This window comes from Terrapene carolina, unplaced genomic scaffold, assembly GCF_002925995.2.
Source record: "Terrapene carolina triunguis isolate 2854851 unplaced genomic scaffold, T_m_triunguis-2.0 Scaffold558, whole genome shotgun sequence".
In the NCBI taxonomy this organism is placed as follows: Eukaryota; Metazoa; Chordata; order Testudines; family Emydidae; genus Terrapene; species Terrapene triunguis.
In genome coordinates this window covers 2,545,756-2,572,974 of record NW_020664909.1, presented here as the reverse complement: position 1 = coordinate 2,572,974, position 27,219 = coordinate 2,545,756, and the positions used below count along the sequence as shown (strand labels likewise).

The window sequence follows — 27,219 nt, the reverse complement described above, 5'->3', positions numbered from 1 at the left end:
ATTGGGGACAGCAATTTGTGTTCTCTTACATACACCCACCCCCAAGGGCTGATGTGAGGCTTTACCCTGAGAAATACAGTGGTGTGCCGGTAGTTAAGTTTGCTGCATATACTTAGCTGTTAAATACTGATAACTTCCTACTTTTTTCCTTTTTTCAAAATGATTTACTGATCTGCCTTCTCTCCACCCCAATTCATCTCAGAGTCTTTTATTTTGAAGGGAGGAGGGTATTTCAATAGGGATGTATTTAAAATACAAACCCAAAATTCTTACTATTGGGGGTGAGGGGAAGTATGTGTGTGTGGGGGAGGGGGAATGGCATCAGGGCCGGCTCCAGGCACCAGCTTAACAAGCAGGTGCTTGGGGCGGCCAAGGGAGAGGGACGGCACCTGTGGCAGTTCGGGGGTGGCAGGTCCCTCACTCCCTCTAGGAGCGAAGGACCTGCTGCTGAACTGCTGCCGCCGAATGCGGCTTTTTTTTTTTTTCCCAATTGCCACCGCCGATCGTGATTGCGATCGCGGCTTTTTTCTTTCTTTTTTTTTTTTTTTTGCTTGGGGCGGCAGAAATGCTGGAGCCGGCCCTGAATGGCATGCTGCAAAAGAGTCAGTATTATATTTCTCTATGTATGTATGTATTACCTACTCTTTGGCCCATTGTTCCTCCTTAAGGGGTAGGAATAACTTGATTGGGTGTTGGGGCTGTATATAGGGAGCAATGCTTCATCTGTGTGGCTGCACAGGTGTATGTACACGTGTGTGTGTGTGTGTGTGTGTGCGTGCATGCACTCCACACACACTTTCCTGTGGACACCCCCATTTCACCCCCTCATCCTATCAATTCCTCTGGAGCCAGTGCTTAATTTGTGCCAGGCTTACCAGGGCTAAGCCCCAGCACCTCTAGGCTTGGCAGTTTATAGCTCTGGCACCTCTGGGCTTGCTGTATCAGTTATGAATGTAAAAAAAATGGTTTGAGCCCTGGCACCTAACTGCTTGAGCCCCAGCACTTCTTTCGTTACAAATTAAGCATGTGGTTCTGCAGTGTGGTCTCCCCATATCTTTCCAAACAGACAAAATCTGGGTTGTCAACTTCGGTTGGAAATTCCAGTGCAAAACCTGTAGGTTTTCTCTATGCATGTGTGTATATCAGTGGCACAAGGAAATTCTTACAAGTCTAATTTTATTGCACACGTGCCTTTTAATTGTGGCTGCTGATTGCTTGATTTTAGCTAAAACAAAAAAAATTGTTGAGGGAGGGGTAAAAAAAAATGAAGGAAAGAAATGAAAATGGCAATTAAATCTTTGATACTGGGGCTGCCATCTCTATCCTGTCGGTGTTAGGGGATAATTTAAGCAGCAAGGGTTCCTGGGTGAAGGGCACAGGACCAACAGAGATGGAGAAAAGTGGGAAATTCTTTCCTCCATTCTAAGAAAGTTTCTGCTGCTGCAAGGGAGCAGTGATTGTGCCTGGTAGTTCCTTTGAAGCCACCCTATTAATCTGTCTGCTACTCTCTCTCCAATTCAGATGGCTGATTTCATGAACAGCATATGTGAAAAGGAAGCCCCCAGGCCACAAGAACAGCAGATGGCAGTGGTGGCCTTCTTTGTCAACCGATTTCTTAAGTTAAACACTAGGGACTGGTGAGGGACAGTTATTCCAACCCTCTCTGGCAGTGACTCCCCTCCCTTTACTTTTAAACACATTGGACCAAAATGCATGTGGGGCAGTCAAGTCAGTGTACCAATTAGTAATCTCCTCCGCTCTGGTGAGTTAACTTGCTGTGTGCTCTGTACCGTTAAAGGAAGAAAGAATGGTCCAATGGTTGGAATGCTACCATACGACTGGGTTCAATTCCCTGTTCTTCTACTGACTTCCAGTGTGACCTTGGGCAAGTCACTTAGTCTCTCTATGGCCCATCTGCAAAATGAGGATAGTAGCACTTCCCTACTTCACAGAGGTGTTGCGAGGATAGGGTGACCAGATGTCCTGATTTTTTAGGGACAGTCCTGATATTTGGGGCTTTTTCTTATATAGGCTCCTATTACCTCCCTCTCCCCCCCGTCCCGATTTTTCACACTTGCTATCCGGTCACCCTATGCGAGGATAAATACGTTAAAGATTGTGAGGTGTTCAGATACTGTGGTGATGGGGATCATATGAGTACCATAGATAGCTACTAGTGTTTTAAATTTTCTGAAGATGAAAATAGCATTGGATCCATAAACTATCGTGGGAGTAAAAGACAGTAAATGAGTTGCAGGGAATAGAAAATAAATATCACTAGGTCTTCCTAAAATTTGAAAATACATAAACAATTATACTTTATCCTTACTGTTTTTCATTCAGGGATTTCAAAATGCTGTGCAAATATAAATTAAATGTCTCAACAGCCCAATATGAAGTGTTATAGCTAAGGCTACGATTTTAATATGATGGTCACAGAAAGCATGGATTTAAATTAAGTCTGTGAAATCTTGAAAGTGGTTTGGAGACCGAGCCCATCCAGCACTCACCCCACAGCTGCATGTCTCGTCCCGTAAGGCTGGCCCCAGCTCCTCACTGCAGGCACTGTGACCTAGCACCAATCGGGTTAGGCACGTCCATCCCTCTTCAGGGTGGACGTGAATAATACTGTATCCAGATGAGAGTGCAAGAGGAATTTAGGAGAATTTAAGAATTTGAATTTGATGAGGATCTGGGATTTCCCCTCTTGTCTAACAAAAAGTGTCAAGGTATCTAATAACCACAAGCAGTCATGATCTTGTTTGTACAACAAATAGGAATATATTTTAGTTGCTAAACTTGTCAGTGAAGTGTATCTAACTCTCACCCCTATCATGAATCCTGCTCACAATTTGCCATCCTGTAGACCAGTGCTTCTCAAAGTCGGGCTGCCGCTTGTTCAGGAAAAGCCCCTGGCGGTCCGGGCCAGTTTGTTTACCTGCCGCGTCCACAGGTTCGGCCGATCGCGGCTCCCACTGGCCGCGGTTCGCCACTCCAGGCCAACGGGGGTGTGGGAAGCGGTGCGGGCCAAGGGATGTGCTGGCCGCCCTTCCTGCAGCCCCCATTGGCCTGGAGTGGCGAACCGCGGCCAGTGGGAGCTGTGATCGGCCGAACCTGCGGACGCGGCAGGTAAACAAACCAGCCCGGGCCGCCAGGGGCTTTACCTGAACAAGCGGTGGACCGGCTTTGGGAAGCACTGCTGTAGACAGGAAACTAGCTGGCAGTTTGCAAAGGTTTGCAATATGACATGCCATCAGGAGACCTAAATTCCCAAGCCCATTTAAATCTGTTGAAAAAATATTAAGTGTGCAGGTTAAACGCACAGAAAAAGTCAACCCAGCTCCTTAAAGTTGTGAAAGGAAACTTCACAAATCTGGGAACTGCAACTTGCCTTTGGGAGTATTTTAGTAATGAAGTAGAACGTTCACTGGGTTCAGCAGCCATCTTTTACAACAATCCTAGCTCCAACCACTCTGCTGTAAAATTGGCACGGGTGGGTTCATGCCTTGGCTATGTTATGTTAGGCCTGTGAAATAAAGTTAACCAGGATATAATTACTTTAGACCTTTGCAGTAGATTAAAGAGTAATTTGTATTGTTTTCCTAAGGCTCCTTTCTTCCTGTGATCTCCCTCCCACCTTTCTTCATACACAATTTATGGATCAAACCTCCTTAATTAAATAAAAAATCAGATCTGTCTTTTTTTTCTTTTTTTTACTTTTAGTGATTTCTGAGTGATTCTTTGTCATGTAGGGAAAATATTTTTAATATGTCCTTAAGTTCCTTCTGAAGTCATTTTTCAAGTGAAGAAAAATACCACTGGACAGAATGTATGCCTTTTCTGTTGATGAAAATGTTAGACAGATGAGGAAATTAAACTTATTTATTTATGGTATGTCTAACAAGTTTCAGCAGTACTTCAGTTAAAATGCTGCCAAATATCTTTGCATTCCCCCACCAAACTTGGCAGTAATGTAGTGTGCATATTAAATATGAGAAGCTATGGCAGGCCATGTGAGTTTTGTTCCACATTTTTGATAGTTTATATTACGGTGACTCATACTCATTAACATCACAGTCACCATTTTTCAGGATGGTGGATTGGGTGGGGGGGAATCTGGCAAATCCTACTGGAATATATTTTTAATTTCAAAGTTCCTCCTACCTTCCTCCCTGCATACTAAATTTAGACTGCAGAAGGTAATGCCTCAGTTTCCCCATTTGTAAAGTGTGTGCAATAATATTGAACTTTACATTAAAGCTCTCTGAGATCCTTGGAAGAAACATATGTAAGCCTAAAATATTATTTATTTACTATACTTTATCTTTCTTAAAAATATAGGGCCAGATTCTCTGCTGCACTCAGGATCTTCTTGTGGGGGGAGAGGGATTGCGAGGAGTTGCTTGTGCCTCCCTGATTCCAGGGGCCAGTAGCGCACCAGGCCTCGTTCTGGCATACTTTAGAGAGCACCACAGGGGCTATATAAAGTAAACCTACTGGCTATGGCCACAAAGGGGCTTGTCCAAAAGGGGAGAATAGTTACGCACATTAACACTCTAGCTACACTCACTCCTACTCCCAATGTACCCCCTCTGCTGCGAGTTGCAGGGTGGGGAGGGTGTTTACATAGAAAGTGGCTTAGCTGGCTCTACCCCAGCTTGGGAGATACAGTGGCTTTCCCAGCATCTTTGTGTTGCTTTGGTGACTCAAAGGGGCTAGAAAAACAAGAGAACTGGCCTTTTGTATAGAAAATCTTTCTGGATTTTCAAGAAATTTCATACCACTTTCTCTAGAAACCCACAAGGAAAACCTTCTCTGATCCCAAATTATATAGATATATGAAAGAGTGGAAAACATTATTTTAAGAAAATATTCATTTGAATTGGTTTCCTCTTTGTGAAGAATAGTTCTTTCATTTCTGTTGAACAGATTTTATACAGTTCGCTACAGGGAAAAGGATAAAAACAAGAATTGGGGTTTTCAGCTTTGTCCAACTACGGAGACAGTGGTGGAGAATCTGAAGCCCAACACGCCTTATGAATTTGGAGTGAAAGACAACACAGAAGATGGGATTTGGAGCAAGATTTTCAATCATAAAACCATCCTATTTAGTAAGTACTTAGCAGTATTTCCTTGAACTTACAAATATCTAATTTGTCAGCAAACTTTCTTTTATTCTTTTTAAGTAATCTATTATAGACCAGTTCGTTGGCATGTTGGGTAGTCGGTCATGTGAATAAATTCCAGCTCTGTCTATAGCATATTTTATAGGAATCTGTAAAACCTGAAATACTGCTTAAAAAGCTGTTACCTACCTAATTGAAACATTTTCCATTCAAATTACAAACAACATAAAAACATGTTGCAAGTCACCATAATTGAAACAGTGATGGGACTGGAGCAATTTTAAGTATTGCCCATGTATGGCTGCACTGTTGGCTGGAGTCAGCCTTGCTCCGTATGCCATTAATGGGAATTTCACTATTTATTTCAGCTGGAGCAGGAGCAATCTCCTAGTCTGAGTATTTTCGTACTTCTTTATACTTATTGATTTCAAATTGGTAGTAAGTTGGGCAGGGACTGTGTTTTTGTTCTGTGTTTGTACAGTACCCAGAACAATGGGGTCCTGGTCTGTGACTGGGGCTGTTAGGCACTATTGCAGTACAAATAGTAGTAGTAATAATAAAGTTGAATTCTGACTCACAAGTAGTTCTCCCTTCACTGAAACATCCTTTCAGTGCTCTGGTGAAAACTTACTCTTGATTTGGCCAAATCAGAGTCTTTGCAAAGTGCACTTATGTATGTGCACTCATGCACTTTCTCTGTATCTCTCAAATGTATCTTTAGTCAGATTTTCATAGAGACAGCAAATTTTCTGATGAAAAAACACCAAGTCAAGAAATTCCCTAACAGCTCTACCACTGAAGCAGCTCTGTATCACTCTGATCTGGGAGTATTCCCCCAGGGTTAAATCTGCCCCTTTTGAGTCTCTTGTGACTCTGAACCAGTGTAAAAGGACTGTGGAGCATTCTGTGGAATCTGGCCTACTGCTTTCTCTGTAGGATCCCTGCCAAATTCAGTGCATAGGATGGATAGCACTCAATAAATGGGGGAAGTAGTTCAATATTTCTTTTGATCTCCTTCATTTGATGGGTTGCAATATGACTTACTGCACACCATTCAAACCCTGAACACAAAGGGTTTTTGTTTTTTTTTTATTTCTTCATGGCTTTTCAATGGCTGTCACCACTGTAATGTTTAAGACTCACAAACATTGACTAATTTATCTTTGCAATACCACTGTAAAGTAGGGAGTTGGTGTTATGCCTGTTTTATAGTGAACAACGGTCAAATAGTAACGACTCTCTGTTGACGTGGGCAGGATTTGAGCCACCAACCTAGGACTCTTATCCCAAATCTTATTTCACTGGTCTATGCAAGTTCCCAACAAAAAGCACATCTGAGGGAAGTTTTCAAATAGATTTTCTCTTTATTTGAATAAATCCCAGTTGATGAATAATTGCACAGCTGATTATATGAACATTTGTTGCACAATAGCTTTCATTTTATACTGGAAAAGAAAGCAAGTCAAATTCTGCAAAAAAAAAATATTTTTTTGCAAACATTTGTTTAAATAAACCACAGATTTGCTCTGCAGGCATTCACAGCCCCTTTTAATTCACTTTCCACAAACATTTATATAAGTGAATTTCTGATTGACGTACTGTTTGGGTAAAGAGAGAGTGTCGTGAACACTCGTAGAAATATGTACTCAGTATTTCTATTTCAACTGGAAACAGGAAGAATAGAAAGCTTATTTATGTAAGATTTTTCAGTCCAATTTTTGGATGAGATTCAGAAAAACATTGGGCTTCAATTTCAAACTGTGGCCAAGTTAAAGCTTGGCATGGCTCAGGACAAGGAGGGGGAACTGTGGGATGGCTTTCCACCCCCTAGAAGGCCCCCAGATTCTGGATGGGGACCGTACTGACTCAGCATAATTTAAAGCAGCTCCAGAAACTCTTCTAACTTACAGCAGCCTATCACAATCCTTATGGGTCACTGCAGCAGCCTATAGTAGTCCCATCAAGCTGTTTAAATAGTTAATGATCCAAATGTAAGTTGAGTGAACATTTAATACATGTGAGATGATGTTTTTGGAAGAAGAAAGTTCTAATAAAAATACATTGCTTTGGAGATTTTTAATAGCATAGTATATTAGAAAAGACCTAGTAAAATGCAGTCCAAGGAAGAAAATGGGAACAAAAGAAGAAAGTAAACCACATAAAAATACCACTCATTCTGTTCACATACGGTGAGGTTTCCTGTACACTTAAACAAAACAAACAAAGATCTAAATGTTTCATTTGACTATCAAAAATGGTAGGAGTTATTGTGGATCTAGTTTCCTACAGAAAATATCTGGAATTTGAAATCCCATGTTCTTCTTCGAGTGCTTGCTCATATCCATTCCAGTTAGGTGTGTGCGCGCCGCGTGCACGATCGTCGGAAGATTTTTACCCTAGCAACACCCGGTGGGTCGGCTGTGGAGCCCCCTAGAGTGGCGCCGTTATGGCGCTGGATATATACCCCAGCCGACCCAGCGCCCCCTCAGTTCCTTCTTACCGCCCCTGACGGTCGTTGGAACTGTGGAGCGCGGCTTAGCTGATCTCCACACTCCCTAGCTTCTCTTTGCTCTTGTTGTATTTAGTTATATAGATAGTTGTTCAAGTTAGTTAGTAGTTAGTTATAGTGTATATAGATATAGTTATAAGTTGTTATCGGGGGTTTAGGGGGTGTTTTTCCCCTTTTCCCCCCGGCGCGCAGCCGGGCCCATGCCCAAGGCTCCTGGCTTTAAGCCGTGCGCGTCCTGCGGGAAGCACATGCCAACTAGCGACCCGCATAGCTCCTGCTTGAAGTGCCTGGGAGAGACTCATCCAGCAGATAAGTGCCCTATCTGCAAGGCCTTCAAGCCGAGGACAAGGAAGGAGCGGGACTTTAGGCTCCGACAGCTCCTCATGGAGGCGGCGCTGAGTCCAGATCCTCCCTCGGCGCGCCCTGTCCCGGCACCGAGCGCTTCGGTGCGCAGCGCCCCGGCGGGCCCGACCGGTGCGGCAGAAAAGACTGTCCGGCACCGACCGACGTCGGCACCGCGCCCGCCCAAAGAGCCTCGGCACCGATCCATTTCGCCGGGCCATAAGAAGACCGCTAAGACACGGGACGCTGCTGCCGCGAAGATACAGGCTCCCCCGGTGCCGGGGGTAGAGCCGCGTCCGCAGCTGGACCGCCAAAGACAGGCGGCCACACCGTCGACTCCGGCACCGAGGCCGTTGAGTCCGGTGCGGACTGTTTCACCACCAAGGCTGGTGGTGGAACCTTGTCTCCCTTCCACCCCGGAGACCTTTGCCACGGCGAGAGACCTGATCGCCCTCACAGAGCCGGCGCCGTCGCAGCTCCCGGCACCGGTGGCTCCACGCGTGCTGCAGTCCAGAGGCAAGCCTGCCCTGGTGCGCCCACCGTCGCCAGCACGAGTCTCTCGGCACCGCTCCAGATCCCGAAGCAGGTCCCGACGCCGCTCGGAGTCCCGGCGCCGAGGGTCACCTCGGCACCGGTCGTACTCGCGGCCCAGATCTTCCTCGCGGCGCCGTTCAACATCCCGGCACCGCCGTGACGACCGGCACCGATCGGGGTCGAGGCGCAGCTCCCGGCACCGGTATGAGCGCCGCTCGGGCTCGAGAGGCCGCTCCCGGTACCGCGCCTCCTCCAGATCGTCGTCACGTTCCAGATCGGGATCCCGGCACCGGAGGGACTATCGGCACCGGTCCAGGTCCCGGCACCGTTCGCCGGAACAACGCAGGGACAGGTCCCCGTACGGTCGGCACCGATCGGCACCGTACCATCCGGTACCGACGGCATCGGGTTCGGCACCGCCGTGGCCGTCGAGATCGGCGTCCCGGTCATCTGAGACGGTGGAGCCCGGCCACCTGCAGGAGACCGAGGACCCGATGCAAGGGCCTGCGCATTGGTCCTTTTGGACTCCTTGGGCCTACCACCAAGCTCAGGGAGCTCCCCTGTCGGCTTCCCGCTCTGGCCGTTCGGACACCAGGGCCCCGGAGTCTACCATCTCCCGCCCTCCTCCAAGGGACGGGGAGGCTCCAGTGCCCGCACCTGCCGAGGCCCCTGACCAGGGGGCAGGAGATGCCCAACACCAGGAGCACCGGGAGCAGGACCAACCATTGGACCCCTTGCCACCGGGGGCATCTTCCTCGTCCTCTCCTGATGAGGCCGTAGCGGGCACGTCGTCCATCGGGCCGCCCCCGATAGACCTTCGCGCCCACCAGGACCTACTGCGGCGCATGGCTCGCAATCTGGACCTTCAGGTGGAGGAGGTTGCGGAGGTCCATGACCCGATAGTGCAGATCATCTCAGCGGATGCTCCATCCAGGGTGGCATTACCGCTGGTCCGCACCATCCAGGCCAACGCCACTACTATCTGGCAGACCCCGGCCTCTATTCCGCCCACGGCCAGAGGGGTTGAGAGAAAATACTTTGTCCCATCAAAGGATCATGAGTATCTGTACATTCACCCCCAACCGTGCTCACTGGTGGTTTCCTCAGTGAATGCACGGGAGCGCCATGGCCAGCAGGCCGCTGCGCCCAAATCGAAGGACGCTAAGCGCTTCGATTTGTTCGGACGCAAGGTGTATTCGGCTGGCGGACTGCAATTGCGGGCAGCGAACCAGCAGGCGCTACTGAGCCGCTACGGCTTCAATATGTGGTCCTCGATGGGGAAATTTAAAGAACTGGTTCCCCAGGACTCGAGGGACGAGTTTGGGGCCCTGGTAGAGGAGGGCAAGCGGGTGGCATGCACCTCCCTACAGGCGTCCCTCGATATAGCGGACTCGGCCGCTAGGACCCTAGCGTCGGGGATAGCAATGCGCCGAATCTCCTGGCTCCAGGTGTCGGGCTTGCCTCCGGAACTGCAGCAGACCCTGCAGGATCTACCGTTTGAGGGTCAGGGCCTCTTTTCGGAGAAAACAGACTCGAGGCTCCAGAACCTGAAGGACTCTCGCACAATGATGCGCTCCCTGGGGATGCATGTCCCAGGGCCTCAGCGCAGGCCCTTCAGGCCGCAGCCTCAGCGGTTCTACCCTCCCCCGCCTCGTCCAAGACAGGACTTTGCTAGGAGGCGGGGTCGAGGTGGTAGGAGAAGGTCGACCGGCCCTCAACCCGGTCAGAACCAAGGCCAGTCTAGGCCACCTTCAGGGCCTAGACAAGCCTTTTGAAGGTGCGGTCGAGGACGGCACCACGACCGGTACCCAGGATCCGACTCCCCCTTTCCGGGACCGCCTCTCCCGCTTCCACCGTGCTTGGTCCCGTATAACCTCGGACCGTTGGGTCCTTCGCACGGTGGAAAGGGGATACGCCCTCCAGTTTTCCTCGCCCCCCCCCCTCCCACTCCCCCTCCCCGTCCCTCTTCAGGGACCCTTCTCACGAGCAACTCCTTACACAGGAGGTTTTTGGGCTCCTCGCTATGGGGGCCATAGAGGAGGTTCCATCGGAGCTAAGGGGCAGGGGGTTTTACTCCCGCTACTTCCTGATACCCAAGTCAAAAGGGGGTCTAAGGCCCATCTTAGACTTGCGCGGGCTCAACAAATTCATAGTAAAATTGAAGTTCCGCATGGTATCATTGGGGACCATCATCCCTTCACTGGATCCTGGAGACTGGTTTGCCGCCCTCGACATGAAGGACGCTTATTTCCACATAGCGATTTATCCGCCTCACAGGCGCTTCCTGCGATTTGTAGTAAACAGGGGGCACTACCAATTCGCAGTCCTTCCCTTCGGCTTGTCCTCGGCTCCCAGGGTGTTCACAAAGTGTCTGGCAGTCGTCGCGGCCTTCCTTCGTCGACAAGGGATACAGCTGTTCCCGTACTTGGACGACTGGCTGGTACGCGGCCGCACCAGAGACCAAGTGCAGGCCCATGTCCACATAGTGACACGCACTTTCCACGAGCTGGGCATTCTACTCAACAGAGAGAAGTCCACTCTAATACCAACTCAAAGAATAGAGTTCATTGGAGCAATCCTGGACTCCAGACATGCCCGAGCCATACTGCCAGACAGCCGCTTTCATACCATTTCAAGCGCCATTCAAGGACTCAGGGCCTTTCCAACTACCACCGTAAGGTCATGCCTCGCCCTCTTGGGCCACATGGCCTCGTGCACCTACGTAACCAGGCACGCCAGGCTGCGACTTCGCCCATTGCAGACTTGGGTGTCATCGGTTTACCGTCCTCATCGAGACGACCTGAGCATGGTGGTCACGGTTCCGACCGCAGTCTTGGCCTCCCTCACATGGTGGACGGATCGCACGGCGGTCTGTGCAGGAGTACCCTTTCACGCCCCACAGCCCTCCCTCCACCTAGTTACGGACGCTTCATCTCTAGGATGGGGCGCTCACCTGGGGGAGCATCATACCCAAGGCCTGTGGTCGGCGTCCCAACTAGCCCTGCACATCAACGTCCGAGAGCTGATGGCAGTGCGCCTGGCTTGTCAGGCTTTCCTCAACTTCCTACAGGGCCGTTGCGTGCTGATTCTCACCGACAACACCACGGCCATGTTTTACATCAACAAGCAAGGCGGAGCCCGCTCATCTCCCCTATGCCAAGAGGCCATTCGCCTGTGGGACTTTTGCATCGCCCACTCGATACATCTCACGGCGTCATTCCTGCCTGGAGTCCAGAATACGCTGGCAGACCGTCTCAGCAGGTCCTTCCAAACGCACGAGTGGTCGATTCGCCCGGACATCATCTATTCCGTTTTCCAGAGGTGGGGGTTTCCCCAGATCGACCTGTTCGCATCTCGGGCCAACAGGAAGTGCCAGGCATTCTGCTCCCTACACGGACGAGCCCCGGGCTCTCGGTCGGACGCCTTCCTCATGGCGTGGAAAGACCATCTGTTCTACGCCTTTCCCCCATTCCCGCTGGTCCACAGGGTGCTGCTCAAGATCCGCAGGGACCATGCACGGGTAATTCTGGTCGCTCCCGCTTGGCCGAGACAGCACTGGTACACCACACTTCTAGAGCTGTCAGTACAGAGGCCGATCACGCTCCCCTTGAGTCGGGATCTCATCTCTCAGGACCACGGCCGGCTGTGTCACCCCGACCTGCAGTCGCTCCACCTCACGGCGTGGATGCTTCATGGTTGAGTCGCTCAGAGCGCCAATGCTCGCAAGCCGTCCAACAGGTCCTGCTGGGAAGTAGAAAGCCCTCTACGCGGACCACTTATTTAGCCAAGTGGAAGAGGTTCTCCTGCTGGTGTGAGCAACGAGCTACGTCTCCCTCGCAGGCTCCTATCCCCTTGATACTGGACTACCTCCTGTCCCTCAGACAGCAAGGCTTGGCGACATCCTCAATTAGGGTTCACCTCGCCGCTATTTCCGCTTTCCACCCAGGGGAACTCACGTCCTCGGTCTTCTCGAACCCGATGGTCGTTAGATTCCTCAAGGGCTTAGACCGGCTATACCCACAGCAGCGACAGCCGGTTCCAACGTGGGACCTCAACCTCGTCCTCTCCAGGCTCACAGGGCCTCCGTTTGAACCTTTGGCTACCTGCTCGCTCCTGTACTTATCTTGGAAGACAGCCTTCCTGGTAGCCATCACCTCAGCACGACGCGTCTCGGAACTCAGGGCGCTGACATCCGAGCCCCCTTACACGGTGTTCCACAAGGACAAGGTGCAGCTTCGCCCCCATCCTGCCTTTCTGCCAAAGGTGGTGTCACCTTTCCACGTGAACCAGGACATTTTCCTCCCGGTCTTCCATCCGAAACCGCACGCTACTCGTCAAGACCAGCGTTTACACTCTTTGGACGTACGCAGGGCCCTGGCTTTCTATATTGACCGTACAAAGCCATTTAGGAAGACGACGCAACTCTTCGTTGCGGTGGCCGACCGGATGAAAGGCTCACCGGTCTCTTCTCAGTGCCTATCCACTTGGATCACGTCCTGCATTCGTGCTTGCTACGACCTGGCCGGTGTACCGACGCCACGCCTCACCGCTCATTCCACGAGGGCCCAGGCCTCCTCGACTGCCTTCCTGGCTCAAGTACCGATCCAGGACATTTGTAGAGCTGCAGTGTGGTCATCGGTCCACACATTTACTACTCACTATGCGCTGGTGCAACAATCCAGAGACGACGCTGCTTTCGGGTCAGCGGTTCTGCACACAGCAATGTCTCACTCCGACCCCGCCACCTAGGTGGGGCTTGGGAGTCACCTAACTGGAATGGATATGAGCAAGCACTCGAAGAAGAAAAGACGGTTACTCACCGTTGTAACTGTTGTTCTTCGAGATGTGTTGCTCATATCCATTCCAAACCCGCCCCCCTTCCCCACTGTCGGAGTAGCCGGCAAGAAGGAACTGAGGGGGCGCTGGGTCGGCTGGGGTATATATCCAGCGCCATAACGGCGCCACTCTAGGGGGCTCCACAGCCGACCCACCGGGTGTTGCTAGGGTAAAAATCTTCCGACGATCGTGCACGCGGCGCGCACACACCTAACTGGAATGGATATGAGCAACACATCTCGAAGAACAACAGTTACAACGGTGAGTAACCGTCTTTTGCTTGGGGGTGGAGGGACAAAAAACAAATACTGTGCATATAGTGTCCAACAGAAGTACAATCTCAGCAGAAACATTTGGACCATGAGACTGGTCATGGAATTATTAATGAAAATGGCGCATGTGTCACCTGGGAACACAATCTCAATAAAGATAAAAATTGCATGTACATTTTTTTAATTCCTGGAGATGACACATTTTATGAGGCACTGACCAAACATTTTGGTTCTTTATCAGGTCTTTTGTGACTAGATATCTCAGTGACCCCCTGTACTAGAATGTACATTATTTTTATAGTATTACAGTAACCCTTTGAGACTCCAGTTGAGATTGGGTCACCATTGTTCTAGATGCTCTACAAACACAGAATGTCCCTGTCACAAATGCCTTGCATTCTAAATAGAAAAACCTGAGTAAAAGTTGTAGGGGAAACAGAGGCATAGAAGTAGGAAGTGGTGGAGCTGAGACTAGAAACCAGGTCTTCTGACTCCTGGTCAAGTGCCCTATACGCTAGACCATGCAGCCTGCAAATTTGAAGAGCTTGATATCAGTGGGAGTTGAGTGCTCAGCACTATTTAGGAGGCCCACAGCATCTTGGAGGATCAGCCCCTGGCGGGTGGGGGGAACCTCTAGTCGGTGGATTGGTCAGTTTGTGCAGAAATTTCAAGTGCTAGTTTCAAATCAGTTTAGTAATTAGCATAAGTGTACTTGAGTAGTGTCCCTATGGGTGCTCCATTTCAGGTGCCTTTGATCAGAGATTTTCAGTAGCCGTGCCTGTTTGTCCCACACATGCACTCTACACATTCTTGTGCCCCATAGGATGCATAGAGTGGTGTGGGCAAAATGCTCTCAGTTCCTTCTCAACTGCTTTCAGCCTGAGAGAGCGCATCAAGTGTGCTTGCTTCACTTAGACATAGTTGAATGTAGGTTTTTTCCTTAGTTTTTCTTAGCTTAGTTTAGTTGTAGTATTTAATTTGGGGGATTGTTGTTAGTTTTCCCCCCTTTTTCTTTTCCTGCTTAAGGGGTTATTCTGGACCTTGACTCTTTTTGGGTATACCAGTATCTCCAGGCTTTAAGCACTTTTTTCAAGCTATCCCAGTCAGTGATGAACACTGTCGGTGCCTCCATTGCTTGGGAGACACCCGTATACCAGCCAACGGTAAGATCTGCTCTTCCTTCAAGAGCAGATCTCATAAAAACAGGGAAATAAAATGTAAATTGTTAATGATGGAGCTCTGAGAGCTCCCCTGTACATCGGCTTGTGAGCACACTTAGTGCCTGTCTGCCTCAGGATCCTGGTCACCAAGAGCCTCAAGAGATACAGCTGCAGGTACCCTGGGTCTCAGTCATTGAAAAACCTTGAGGGATACAGTGGTACTGAGAGCTCCGTACAGTAAGACTGTGTGTACCACAAGAGGAGCAAGATTGTTAGATCTCCTACTAAAATGTTTGGTCACCAATTGAAACAAGGTATCAGTGGGAAGACTGTTGAAGCTCTGAGTGATTACTGGTGAGATTCTCCAATACCGTAAGATTGTCCAAGGCTCTCTCTAAAAATCACTCTTCCACTAAGCTGGATTTGGTATTCAAGACTTCATCAGCATCGGGTGGTCATGTCCATTCTAGAAGACATTCCATGTCAAAGAATTCTGCACCATCAGACTCTTCAGTGGCTTCATTAGCTATATCCGTATCCCACACCACTACATTGGTACCGACTGAGTCAGAGTATGGACATTTGAAGAGTTCGGTGTCTGCAACACTACTGCATTCTAGACAGATCCCTATTTTGTTTCCCACATCAGTCTCTATAGGATTTTTCTCTGCTCCCACTCACGTACCATGAGTACTGCAGGAGTTCAGATATTCAAGGGATCTTTTTGTGTCAGATGAGCTGGAGTCTCCATTACTTATCAGTACCATACAATTATCCATACTGAAATCTTCTGGGTCACTGACTCCACAATTTTCATCTAGACTTCCTGCTTCACTGACATAGACCATCCAGGGTGAACAGTTATAACCTCCTTTGGAATATGTTGAGGTTGATTCTTCTGACGCACAAAGTTCAGTTTAGGGATCTCCCGTTACTCTGAGATATTACTCTTGTACTGAGATATTGATTGTTGGGAACAGATGATCTCAACCCCCATTTAGTTGGTATGACCAATGGTGAATGCCTCCTCCTGTGTCCTATGGGCCCCCACAGTGGCCTTATTGGGATCCCTGGGCCCTATATCACCAACAATCCTTAAGGGTACTGAATCCCTCTTGGAGGGAGCACAGACAGATGGATTCTCCTGATCCTTCACTACCACCTCAGCAACATGAGCCATTAGAGGAGACCTTTGAGGAACAGGAGGCAAGAGCTGACAATGAGGTAACACCTCTCACAAACATCTCTTCATCATCACCAGATGAGGCTGTACAGCCTCCACCACCTTCAGTGGCAGATGATTTTAGACAATTTCAGGAGCTGATGAAGCATGTCGTTGATGCATTTCAGGTTCGTCTAGAGGAGGTCTGGGATTTTCATCATAAGCTCCTGGACATTTTATATACAGTAACTCCTCACTTAACGTTGTAGTTATGTTCCTGAAAAATGCAACTTTAAGTGAAACGATGTTAAACGAATCCAATTTTCCCATAAGATTTAATGTAAATGCAGGGGGTTAGGTTCCAAGGAAATTTTTTTTAAGGGAAGACAAAAGGCTTTATATACTGTACAGTATTGTACTGTATTGTGGTGGGGAGGTGCCCCTGGCTTACCCCTGGGGCTCAGGGCTGGGGATGCAGGGTCTGGGGGGGCGTTAGGGTGCAGGAGGGCGCTCAGGGCTGGGGCAGGCAGGAGGTGCAGAGCACTTACCTGGGGCAGCCCCTGTTTGGTGCAGGGGGTGTGCAAGTGGCTCTGCACAGCGCGGCACCACCCCCACGGCCGCAATTCTGGGAACCGCAATTTTGGGAGCTGCCTTCCCCGCCTCCCCACAGCAGGCAGGGCCACCCGGAACGCAGGGGCTTTAGGGGCTGCAGGGCCCTGCGCTAAGGGGGCCTGCAGCTCTAAAGCCCCTTTCGGAATGCGGCCCTGTGAGCATGGGCCAGAGGACTCAGGAGGAGCAGGGGCAGCCGCGCAGCCACCGGCCGGAGAGAAGCGGCGCTTTCCCCTTCAAAGCCGCTTCTCTCCGACCGCTGGCTGTGCGGCTGCCCCTGCTCCTCCTGAGTCCTCTGGCCCATGCTCACAGGGCCGCATTCCGAAAGAGGCTTTAGAGGTGCAGGCCCCCTTAGCCCAGGGCCCTGCAGCCCCTAAAGCCCCTGCGTTCTGGGTGGCCCTGCCTGCCGGGGGGGGAGGGGGGACAGCTTCCCTGCTCGCTCCCTTCCTCCTTCCCTCCCTCCCTCCCTCCCAGAAACTCTTAAGCGCCACCAAACAGCTGTTTGGCGGCGGGGGAAGCGCTGGGAGGAAGGGAGGGGGAGGAGGCGGAGAAGAGGAACTTGTGCAATGCTCCCTTGTAAAGTCAGCCAAACAACATTATAAGGGACCGTTGCACAACTTTAAATGAGCATGTTCCCTAATGGAGCAGCAACGTAACTTCGAAACAATGTTAAGCAGGAGGACGTTAAGTGAGGAGTTACTGTACTTTACCTTCTGCTTGTGTGGCCTTTACTATGAATGAGGTTTTACTAGATGCTTCTAAGAGCATCTGACAGCCTGCAGCTATGGCATCCCTACTTGTAAGCATGCCAACAAAAATATTATGCTCCAGCCAAGGAGTTTTTATTTTCACACCTGTCACAGAAGTCCTTGGTGACAGAAGCAGTTAATGAGCATTGTAGACAATACCATAGGAAGTCTTTCCCTTACAACAAGGACAAGAAGCAGCTGATCTCTTTGGTCACAAGAGTTACTCTTCAGCAATATTGCAATTCAGAATTGCTAACTACCAAGTGCTGATGTCATAGTATATCTGTATGAATTACAATAAACTCAACAGATTTACTGAGGAATTACCAGAAGAGCATCGTGAGCAATTTAAGGCCATCATAAATGAAGGTCAGCTCTTAGCAAAAACACCATTGCAGGCCTGGAATACAGCCAATACTGCAACCTGGTCCATTTCCACTGTGATCATGATGCAACAAGCATCTTGGCTCCAATTGTCTGGCTTCCCTAGGGAAGTACAGAGTACTGCCAGGGACATTCCTTTTGATAGTCTCACGCTGTTCTCTGAGTCTACTGGCTAGTTGTGTCACACCTTGAAAGATTTGAGGGCCACACTTAGATCCCTTGGGATTTATATACCTGCAAATAAAAGAAAATGTAGTAGGTCTCAGACACCTCAGAGATCTTTATTTCTCTAATTTCCTTGAACCCTCTGAACCAACCTCCCCGGAGTCGTAGGCACTAGAAGAAGAAGCTATCAACTGCAATAGTTACCTCATCCCAGCCATCCATTTCTTCCAAACGCTAGTTTTGATGGTTTGATCTACAGGAATCTACAGCGGCACTATCCTGATCTCTTCCCCCCACTTTCAATATTGTCTTTCCCATTTCCAACGTGCATGGGAGAGAATAACATCTGACAAATGGGGTTTTGAAGGTTATAACATCCATATCATCCCTTCCCTACTTCCTATCCCCTTTTTTGAGGACCCATCTTGTGATCAGTTGCTGAGACAGGAAGTCACCTCTCATCTATGCTGAGGGGCCATATAACCAGTTCTAGTCCAGCACAGGGGAAAGGATTTCTATTCCAAATACTTTGTGGTCCTCAATAAGAATTGGGGATGGAAACCAATATTAGATCTCAGGTGTCTAAACAACTACGTGAAATCACAGAAATTCAGGATGGTGACAGTTGCATGTATAATTCCTTCCTTAGATACTGAACATTTGTTTGCAACTCTCAACCTTTAGGGCATGTATTTTCATGTCTCAGTTCACCTTTCTGACAACAGGTTTCTTCGTTTTACATTCAGCCATGATCGCAGTACCATGTGCTCCCATTCAACTTCTCCTCTGCCCAAAGGGTATTTTTAAAGGTTATAGTGGTCGTAGCTGCCCACTTGCATTGACTGGGGATTATTGTCTTCCCTTACCTCAATGTTTGGTTACTCAGGACCAACCTTACCAAGATGTTTTATTGTCAACAACAAGGTCTCTGTTTGACAGTTTAGACCTTTGACTCCATCTTGAAAAGTCCACTTTGACCTCAGGACAACAGATTTCATAGGAGCTTTTCTTAATGCCGCAATAGCCAGGGCTTACCTATGGACAGATTTGCGAACCTAAAAAAACAGGTTTCAATAGTTCAGGTAAGTCCTCAAATCTTGGCGAGAAATTGTCTCCAACTATTAGGACGTACATCATCTTGTACCTTTGTAACCCAATGTGCCAGGTTACATCTTGAGTGCTTCTAGGGATGGCTCAGGACACTTTATATACTGAACACGCAGTCTAGACAAGCAGTTGTCTGTTCTCTGTCAGGTTCTGGATTATTGGTGGAAGGACCCCGCCAAAGTCTGTGAGGGAGTCCCTTTCATTCAACCTCCTCCTACGATTGTTATAACATCAGATGCATCCCTCTTTGTATGGGGAACACATCTAGGGTCACACACCATCTAAGGCAAATGTCTTCCCAAGAGCATCTTCTTCACATCAACCTTCTAGAATTGAGAGCAGTCAGGAATGCTTGCACTCATTTCCTTCCACTGATCAGAGCCAAATCTCTCACGGTCATGACCTTGACAATACACAATCTACATTAATTGTCAAGGCAGAGCACACTCTCCCTTGCTTGTGCCGAAACATTAAAACTCTGAAATTGGAGCAGAGCCAACCAAATAGTCATCTCATCTTCTTACCTCCTGGGTAAACAAAACGCCACAGACAATGATGTCAGTGGGCACTTCTCCCAGAATTACGAATGGGAATTGGCCTCACAAGTCTTAAACAGCATATTTCTAACCTGGGGTGCGGGGGGATGTTCCAGAAATGGATCTCTTTGCCATGCTATCAACAAAAAGATGAAAAATATTGTTTAAGAGGGGAATTCTAGCCTCAATTACTAGGAGAGGCCTTCCTTATTTCATGGGTCAAGGGCCTTTTTTATGCATACCCACCAACATCGTTGTTCTTGAAGGTACTGAACAAGATCAAGCAGGACAAGGACAAGGTCATTTTATTTGCACTGGCTTGATTGAAACAGATTTGGTATCCTAACCAGATTCAGCTCACTTTCTGTCCACCACTGATACTTCTGATGAGTTGCTACCTGTTGCCCCCGATGCCGGTCAGACACTTCATCTCAAACTGGAACTTCTGTGATTCCAGGTGGTTCTTAGATGGTTTTCGGGAATAGAGATTTCCTGTTCAACAAGTATTGTTCTATAGCAGGAAAGCATCTACACAAAGTACTTATCTTCAGAAAGGGAAGAGATTTCACCATTGGTGTACCTGTCAACAAGTTTCTCCGGTTCTCTCTCCTCTTTCCACTGTCCTGGACTACCTGATGGAATTTAAAAGATCAGGTCTTGTTATGAATTCCTTTGACTGCTACAGTAGGCTTTCACTCATCTATGGAAGGTTTTTCAATTTTTGCTCACCCCAAAATGTCAAGGTTCCTCAAAGGACAGATGAATCTTTTCCCATAGATTAGGGAACCTGCCCCTATATGGTTCTTGAACTTCATCCTTAATTGCCTTCAGCTACATGTTTGTTGCTTCACATATCCATGAAAATAGCTTTCTTGATAGCCATCACTTTTTCCCAAAGGGTAGGAAAACTGGGGATTTTAATGGCAGATCACCTCCTTTATGATGTTTTTCAAGGAAAAAGTCTTGTTATGACCACATCCTAAATTTCAACCTTAAGTGTCTTCTGAATTTCATATTAATCAAACCAGTCATCTTCCATTTTTTTCCCCCTGAAACCACATCAGACTAGGCAGGAAGCGGTCTTCGATGCCTTCAGTGTCAGAAGGGCATTAATCTTCTATTTGGACACAACCAAACGATTCAGCAAGTCTCCCCAACTGTTTGTTTCAATTGCAGACAGATCCAAAGGATCCACAATCTCTCCCAAAAGATTCTTGGGGTGGATCTCTAGTATTGGGGTGTATTATCTAGTGTTATGAGTCTGTCAACATTCAACCTCCCTGTACACTGTTAGACCATTCTGCAAGATGTCAGTCTACTTCTATGACATTATTCAAGATGTCCAAGTCTCTGAAATTTGCAGAGCTCTCCTTCCCCTCTGCTACTGAGCATAGGGCTAATTCCATGGGTGCTCAGAGGCTCAAAAACCCATAGAGAAAAAATAGGGGGTGCTTAGCACCCATGGGGCTGGCCGGGGCTGCTGCTCTGGCAGCCCTGGGGCTGGCCACCAATCAGCTATTCAGAAGCTGGCCCTGCACCCCCATTCACTGTTAAGCAGGGCTGCCCCACCACTCGCTCCTCTCTGCCACCTCCCCCCTCACTGCCCTTAAGGCAAGAGGGGGCAGAAAGGAATGAGCAGCAGGTGGGAGGCGCTCAGGGAAGGGAGTGTCAGGGATGGGGGCGGATCTGGGTGGGCTCTGGGGGGTGGAATCAGTGTGAGGCACCCACAGCAAAACCAAAAGTCAGCGCCTATGCTTCTGAGTTTCCTCTGCAGGACTTTGTGGTAGAGAAGGCCCTGAGGGAAGCTTGCTCATACAGCTCTATATATCCACAGTATGGGGCATGAAGATGCATAGAGTGCGTGTGCGGGCTGACTGGGCACTACTACTGTGTTAGACTGTTCAACTCAGCATCTCTCTGAGGATCAGGCCTAATTTATATTGCTTTGCATGTTTGAAGTTGTTTTCTATTGTTCGTCTCTTTGGGGTCCAATACTGATCACACACATTATCCCATGTAACTTTATTCTCAGTGTAGGCTCACTAGCATCAAAGGGACTATACATGTAAGTGAAGGTTTGGGCCGCAGTTACTGTTTGGAGGAATGGGGACTTGGAGCCTAAGGGCCAAATTTTTAAAGGAATATACGTGACTACTGAGATTATTAAAAGCATCTCTGTGCCTAACACTCACTGATTTCAGTGGGATTTAATCATCTAGATGCTTTTGAAAATCCCAGTAGGTGCCTAAATACCATTAAAATCTGGCCCTGAGATCCTAAGGAAAAGGGATTGTTTCTCCTCTGTATTTACAGTAGCAGAACAGTGTCAGCCAGCAACCAATAAATAATATTTAAAATACTTAATGATAGCAAATTCCAACAGCTCACCCTGCCCTTTTCCCTCCTTCCACTCTTCCTGTACATACACCCAGTCAGGTATAATTACAAGAACACCTTGTTTTCCTCATTAACAATATGGGAAGAAGAGGTGTTCAAGATGAATTTTAAAACCCAGTTGCAGACAGAGTGAAATAAGCTATGACAGGTTGACAGAAGGCACAATTCTCGCTACCTTCATAGCCATTGAAAAATAATCTGGAAAAAACGTAATTATTATTTTGCTTTATCTTGAAGAACGTGAATAATAGTTCTGTGTGTTTATTTCTTTCCTGTTAAAGCAGATAAAAACAAAGAAAATGGACAGCTCCAGAATACCTACAAGGTCATACCTAATATCCAAACACAGGTATGCAAAAAGAATATAATATTCTCAATGTAGCCTTGTAATGTCAGATTTTTCTTCTCCCTTAGGTGCTGTAAATGGGATGAGGAGAATGTGGCAGCAGGATTGTAATATTGGAAAATCATTAAAGCCTCTTAATCAAAACTTGATATCTAAAATTCAAACACTGTATTTAAATATATGTTTTTATGTGTGCATTGACTGCTGAGGCGTACAGCCCCCTGATTTAAAAGGGACAGAACTGAAAGTTTCAGTATGTGAATCTAGACTTTGGAATTTGCTTCCCCCTCGGTCCAACAGTGCTTGAGTTTGCTGACCTGCAAGGCCTACCTACATTTTCTTGTGCTTTTCATGCGGTGGTGGCGATGTAATTGAGGCATACGGGGAAGGATTTGTTTTGTGATGGGTTGTGCAGGGCCTTCTTTTGGGTATCCTTTGGTATGATATTGAGCCTATCTGTCCATCTGTGTGTTCTATAAATATTGTAAGGGGCTTAGAGTTTTATAGCCTGATATTCCAAGCATATATTCAAGTAAGTTGTCCCATATAATTCAATATGACTTCTCACGTGGGAAGTTGCTTGTGTGTAATGGTTACAGGATCAGAGTGGCTGGGAAGGACTCATAGCTTTCTCATTTAGATAATTAGGAAATCCTAATATCGTTACAGATGGCTAGATAGGGGAGTTAAAATTGTTCTGCTAGTGTGTTTGCAGAATTTTCATGTGAATCAAAATCAGTATTTAGTATTTTTCCATATATCTTTTATTTGGCCTTTGTGAAAGCAGCCAGCAAATGTGGATGTCACATGTTCATAGATATGCATATAAACAGATTTTTTTTTTAAAAATGACATGTCTGGGACACAAATGTAAAGGAGGCACAAAACAGAAAGAGGGAAACTTGTAGTTAAATTTGCTTTAGTACCTTTAAAACAATGTCAAGTAAGCATTGCATCTCAAGACTGTTGAACAATACCCTGTCTTCTATGACATTCTGTGGTATCCCCTATTTTACAAATACAGTAACTCCTCACTTAACGTTGTAGTTATGTTCCTGAAAAATGTGACTTTAAGTGAAATGATGTTAAGCGAATCCAATTTCCCCATAAGAATTAATGTAAATGAGGGGGTTAGGTCCCAGGGAAAAAAATTTGACCAGACAAAAGAGTATATTGTGTGTGTGTCTGTGTGTATGTATGTGTGTGTGTGTGTGTGTGTATATATATATATATATACACACACACACACACACAGAGTATAAGTTATATACAAACAATTTAATACTGATACATAGTGATGATGATTGTGAAGCTTGGTTGAGGTGGAGGAGTCAGAGGGTGGGATATTTCCCTTACTGCTAAATGATGAACAGCAATTGGCTGAGCCCTCAAGGGTTAACTCTCTCATTCTACAAGGCAGCAGGAATGGAGGGAGATATGCGCATTTCCCCTTTAAGTACACTGCCTTGTTCATTAGATCAGCTTGCTGAGACCACAGCTTCTGCAAGCTCCCTCAGCTCCCTCTGACCTGAGCCCTGGTGTGTGTCCTCTGCTCTATGGAAGATGGGGTAAGCGGGGTGCAGGAGCGCGGGGAGGGGGACACCCTGACATTAGCCCCCTTTTCCTTCCCTCCTCCCCGCACAGCAAGCAGGAGTCTCGGGGAGCAGCTCCAAGGCAGAGGGCAGGAGCAGCGCATGGCAGTGGGGGGAGAGACACAGTTGAACTGCAGGCAGCTGCTGCACAGGGAACTTAGGGGAGCTGATAGGGGGCTGCCGGTCCACCCTGGTTCCAAGCCCCCACCAGCTAGCTCGAATGGGCTGCTCTTCCTGCAAGCAGTAGACAAAACAGGCGGCTGCCAAACAACGTTAGAAGGGAGCAATACACAACTTTAAACGAGAATGTTCCCTAATTGATCAGCAACATGACAACGAAACAATGTTAACCGGGATGACTTTAAGTGAGGAGTTATTGTACTGGTCACTCTGCTGTGAGACACACTACTGATTTGTAATGAAAATATTCAATACTGATGTGCACACACCATCATTCCCAGTCCAGTGGTACAAAACAAAACAAGGATGTTGATCAACTAGCAGTTATGTCACTCACACATTTACATTGTTTCTCTGCTGTGGAAACTGAAGTAACAGTCATACAACTCATTAGGTGGGGTATGTTTTAATGATGTAACCGCACAATTTCTACAAAGCCAGATTGCTAATGAGTTAGGCCAAAAGTTGTTTTTATTTTGTTCAGAAGCAATAGTCTCATTTTGGAGTGGTTCTGATTTTTCTCTGTAATGAGTGCCTTTCAAAGGCATTATTGCTGCATTTCATATATAGCAACCCTGTCATTGTGTATAGTTAGTTTTTCTTCTCTCTTTCCAACAACATTTCAACAAAACAGCTTTTGTTTCTTTTGGCAGGTTGACCCAGCAAGTTTGGCTGCGTTTTGGGGCTAGGTGAGGAGCAGTTATAAGGAAGAAAATAAATAAATAATCGTAGGGACAGTCATTCCTTTTCCCTTCATAAACAAGGGGCAGGGAATGTGGTGGGGGCTAGAGAAGAGAGGAAGGAGAGGTAGAAAAAAACCTTCCTCTTCTAGCTGATTAAAATCCAGGAGTTATATAATGTCAAGCTGCAAGGTGGAGTTCCCTCTAGATTCTCTGTCCAACAGGGAAGGGCTTTTAGCGTCAGTCACTTATTTATCTCCAAAGGAAAACATGACTGTTTTCTTAAGGCTTGTCCAGTCAGATTGAATCCAGTGCTGCCATAAGGAAAGTAACAATGTTCTAATGTCTCCCATTTTAAAATATATATTAACTTTATCTGGCTTTGGGATATAGGAACATCAGAAAGAAGTAAACAGCAGCTGCTAAAAGCTGTACTGTTATAAACTCTTTTATACCTTGGACAAAAATAGATGAGAGTTGCATTGGGTATATGACTACAAATCAAGAGACCTCTCTTCTGACAGTGGCTGCATCACTAACTTTTTGTATCACCTTGAGTTAGTCACTTCTATTTCTTATCTATCTACATTATTTTAAATGCTTCCATTCCTGTAGTATCTGAGTGCCTAAGCTCTCTGTTTTATTTTCTCAGTCTGGAAAATGAGAATAATAATATTTGCCTTACTCACAGGTGTGAGCATCATTTAGTTCATGATTATAAAGTGGTTTGATAATGTAAAACTCTATATAAATAGTAGGTATCACTTTGGCACTTAAATACTGTGGTGAAAAAATGCCTTTAAAATGCCTGAAGTAAAAGGTACATCAATATTTGTCAACTCAAAATAAAGGTTTGCTATCTTAGATTCAGAGAGAAAGAGAGAGAGAATCTGTTATGGTAGGCATTGTCAGAGCTGTTACACGTGGTCCTCCAAGTTCTCTTTCTTAGCATGTGAGCAAATGTTCAGTCTTGGGAGAACATGCTGTGTTGTTAGTTTTTGTTGTGCATGGTCCTGTATAGAGGCAGAGGTCCTTAAAGAGAGGATGTGCAAGCAGTAGGCTCCCTGTCTTGGTCTCTGACTAGAGTCAGGTCATGAGCAGAGTTGCTCTTTGAGAACTGGGTATTGAAGTTACTCTGAAAGACTGGATTGCCTGCATGCTGTGTAAATATCTGAGACACCAGACCTGAAATCTGTATAAATAAACAAGTTACACTTAGAGTACACCCAGACTTTATGTCACTGATTTCCCCTCTGTTGGGAAGCTGACTTGTGGGGACCTGGACATCTGTTACCACTCAACAGAGAAAGGATGCTCATGTCAGGATGAAACAGTGGTAGTGGAAGAAGGGACAAAAATAGATTTGATTTAAAATAATGCTGGAATTATGTCAATGCCCACCTGGATTTTAGCCCTGATCCTTCAGGAAGCAATGCTCTTCATGGGAGGTCTGATTAAATGAAAATGACAGTGGGTTGGGATCCAGATGTCAGAAGAAGCAGGGCCCAAAGTTATACAACTAGCAGCTTTAGAGATGCTTTAGCAAGTGAGCATCTGAAAGACCAGACGTCGGTAGCAGTGGTGCTGGTGGTAAACCTTGCTCACTAGTAATGGGAAAATACTGAGCATTAAGCAAAGAAAATCTTTTGAGTTCCTCAGTAATGACCATGATGTAGACTTCTCCTTGAGTCCACCCCAGGTTGGTATTGAATCACAGTTGTTACTGGGTGACGGCTGTTTGGTGGCCAGGCTAAAATGAGAATGGTGATCCCAGGCCACTTTTTAGTAGAGAAGTGCTCTCACCACAAAAAATGCCACCTTATCTGGCACAGATTTGGATCCTTGTTTCACTTTTTTAAACGTATTTCTAATTCTTTAAAATATGCTTATATCTTTGGGTTCAAAATTAAAACAATAAAAGACCAGTTATCAATTTTTTTCAGCTAAAGGCACGGACTTTTACATGCTTGACATCATATGCGTCTGGTACAGTGCCTAACACAATGAAGCCCCAATTTTGACTTGACTAGAGACTGGCATATCAATGAACAACACCAGTTAAAAATCAAACAGTGATAGCAAATTGTTTATTTTCTTGTGTAAGGATCTGGACTCATGGTTACAGTCATTTTAGTATATAAATCTCAGTGACTTTTGTCAATTAAAAATAAAAAATCATAGGAATACACAAGTCTGTTTCATAGTAACAACAGCTGGACTCACTAAGCTGACCTTTGTTCACAGCATTGTAGAGAAGAAGTTTAAAAAGGTTTACTTGCTAGCTGCTATGCATTGGTATTTTAAATTCTGTACTTTACAGCTGGTTGGCCTCGAAACGTGATGACTAACACTGCTGCTCTAGCCTCTATCACATTTTCCATCTATTGATTGTCTTTTGGATACTGAGATGATCCGTGAGGATGTTATACAGAGAGAGGATGTTTAGGAAACATAGTATAAATGATGTTGGATGGTCACCTGAGTGGAACCATTGCGGTCTCCTGATCAATCAAAAATTGTACTTTTTTCTGCT

The 27,219-nt window shown here is 46.8% G+C and overlaps 1 protein-coding gene across 1 annotated transcript in view; it reads left to right on the top strand.

Annotated features, from left to right (window-relative positions):
* ABI3BP (ABI family member 3 binding protein) overlaps window positions 1-27,219 on the top strand; it is a 292,470-nt gene that overhangs the window by 90,877 nt on the left and 174,374 nt on the right. The window contains exons 6-7 of the mRNA XM_029913250.1: window positions 4,930-5,111; window positions 22,173-22,237. Of these exons, the coding sequence (XP_029769110.1) occupies window positions 4,930-5,111; window positions 22,173-22,237 (247 nt within the window). The remainder of the gene's footprint in view (window positions 1-4,929; window positions 5,112-22,172; window positions 22,238-27,219) is intronic.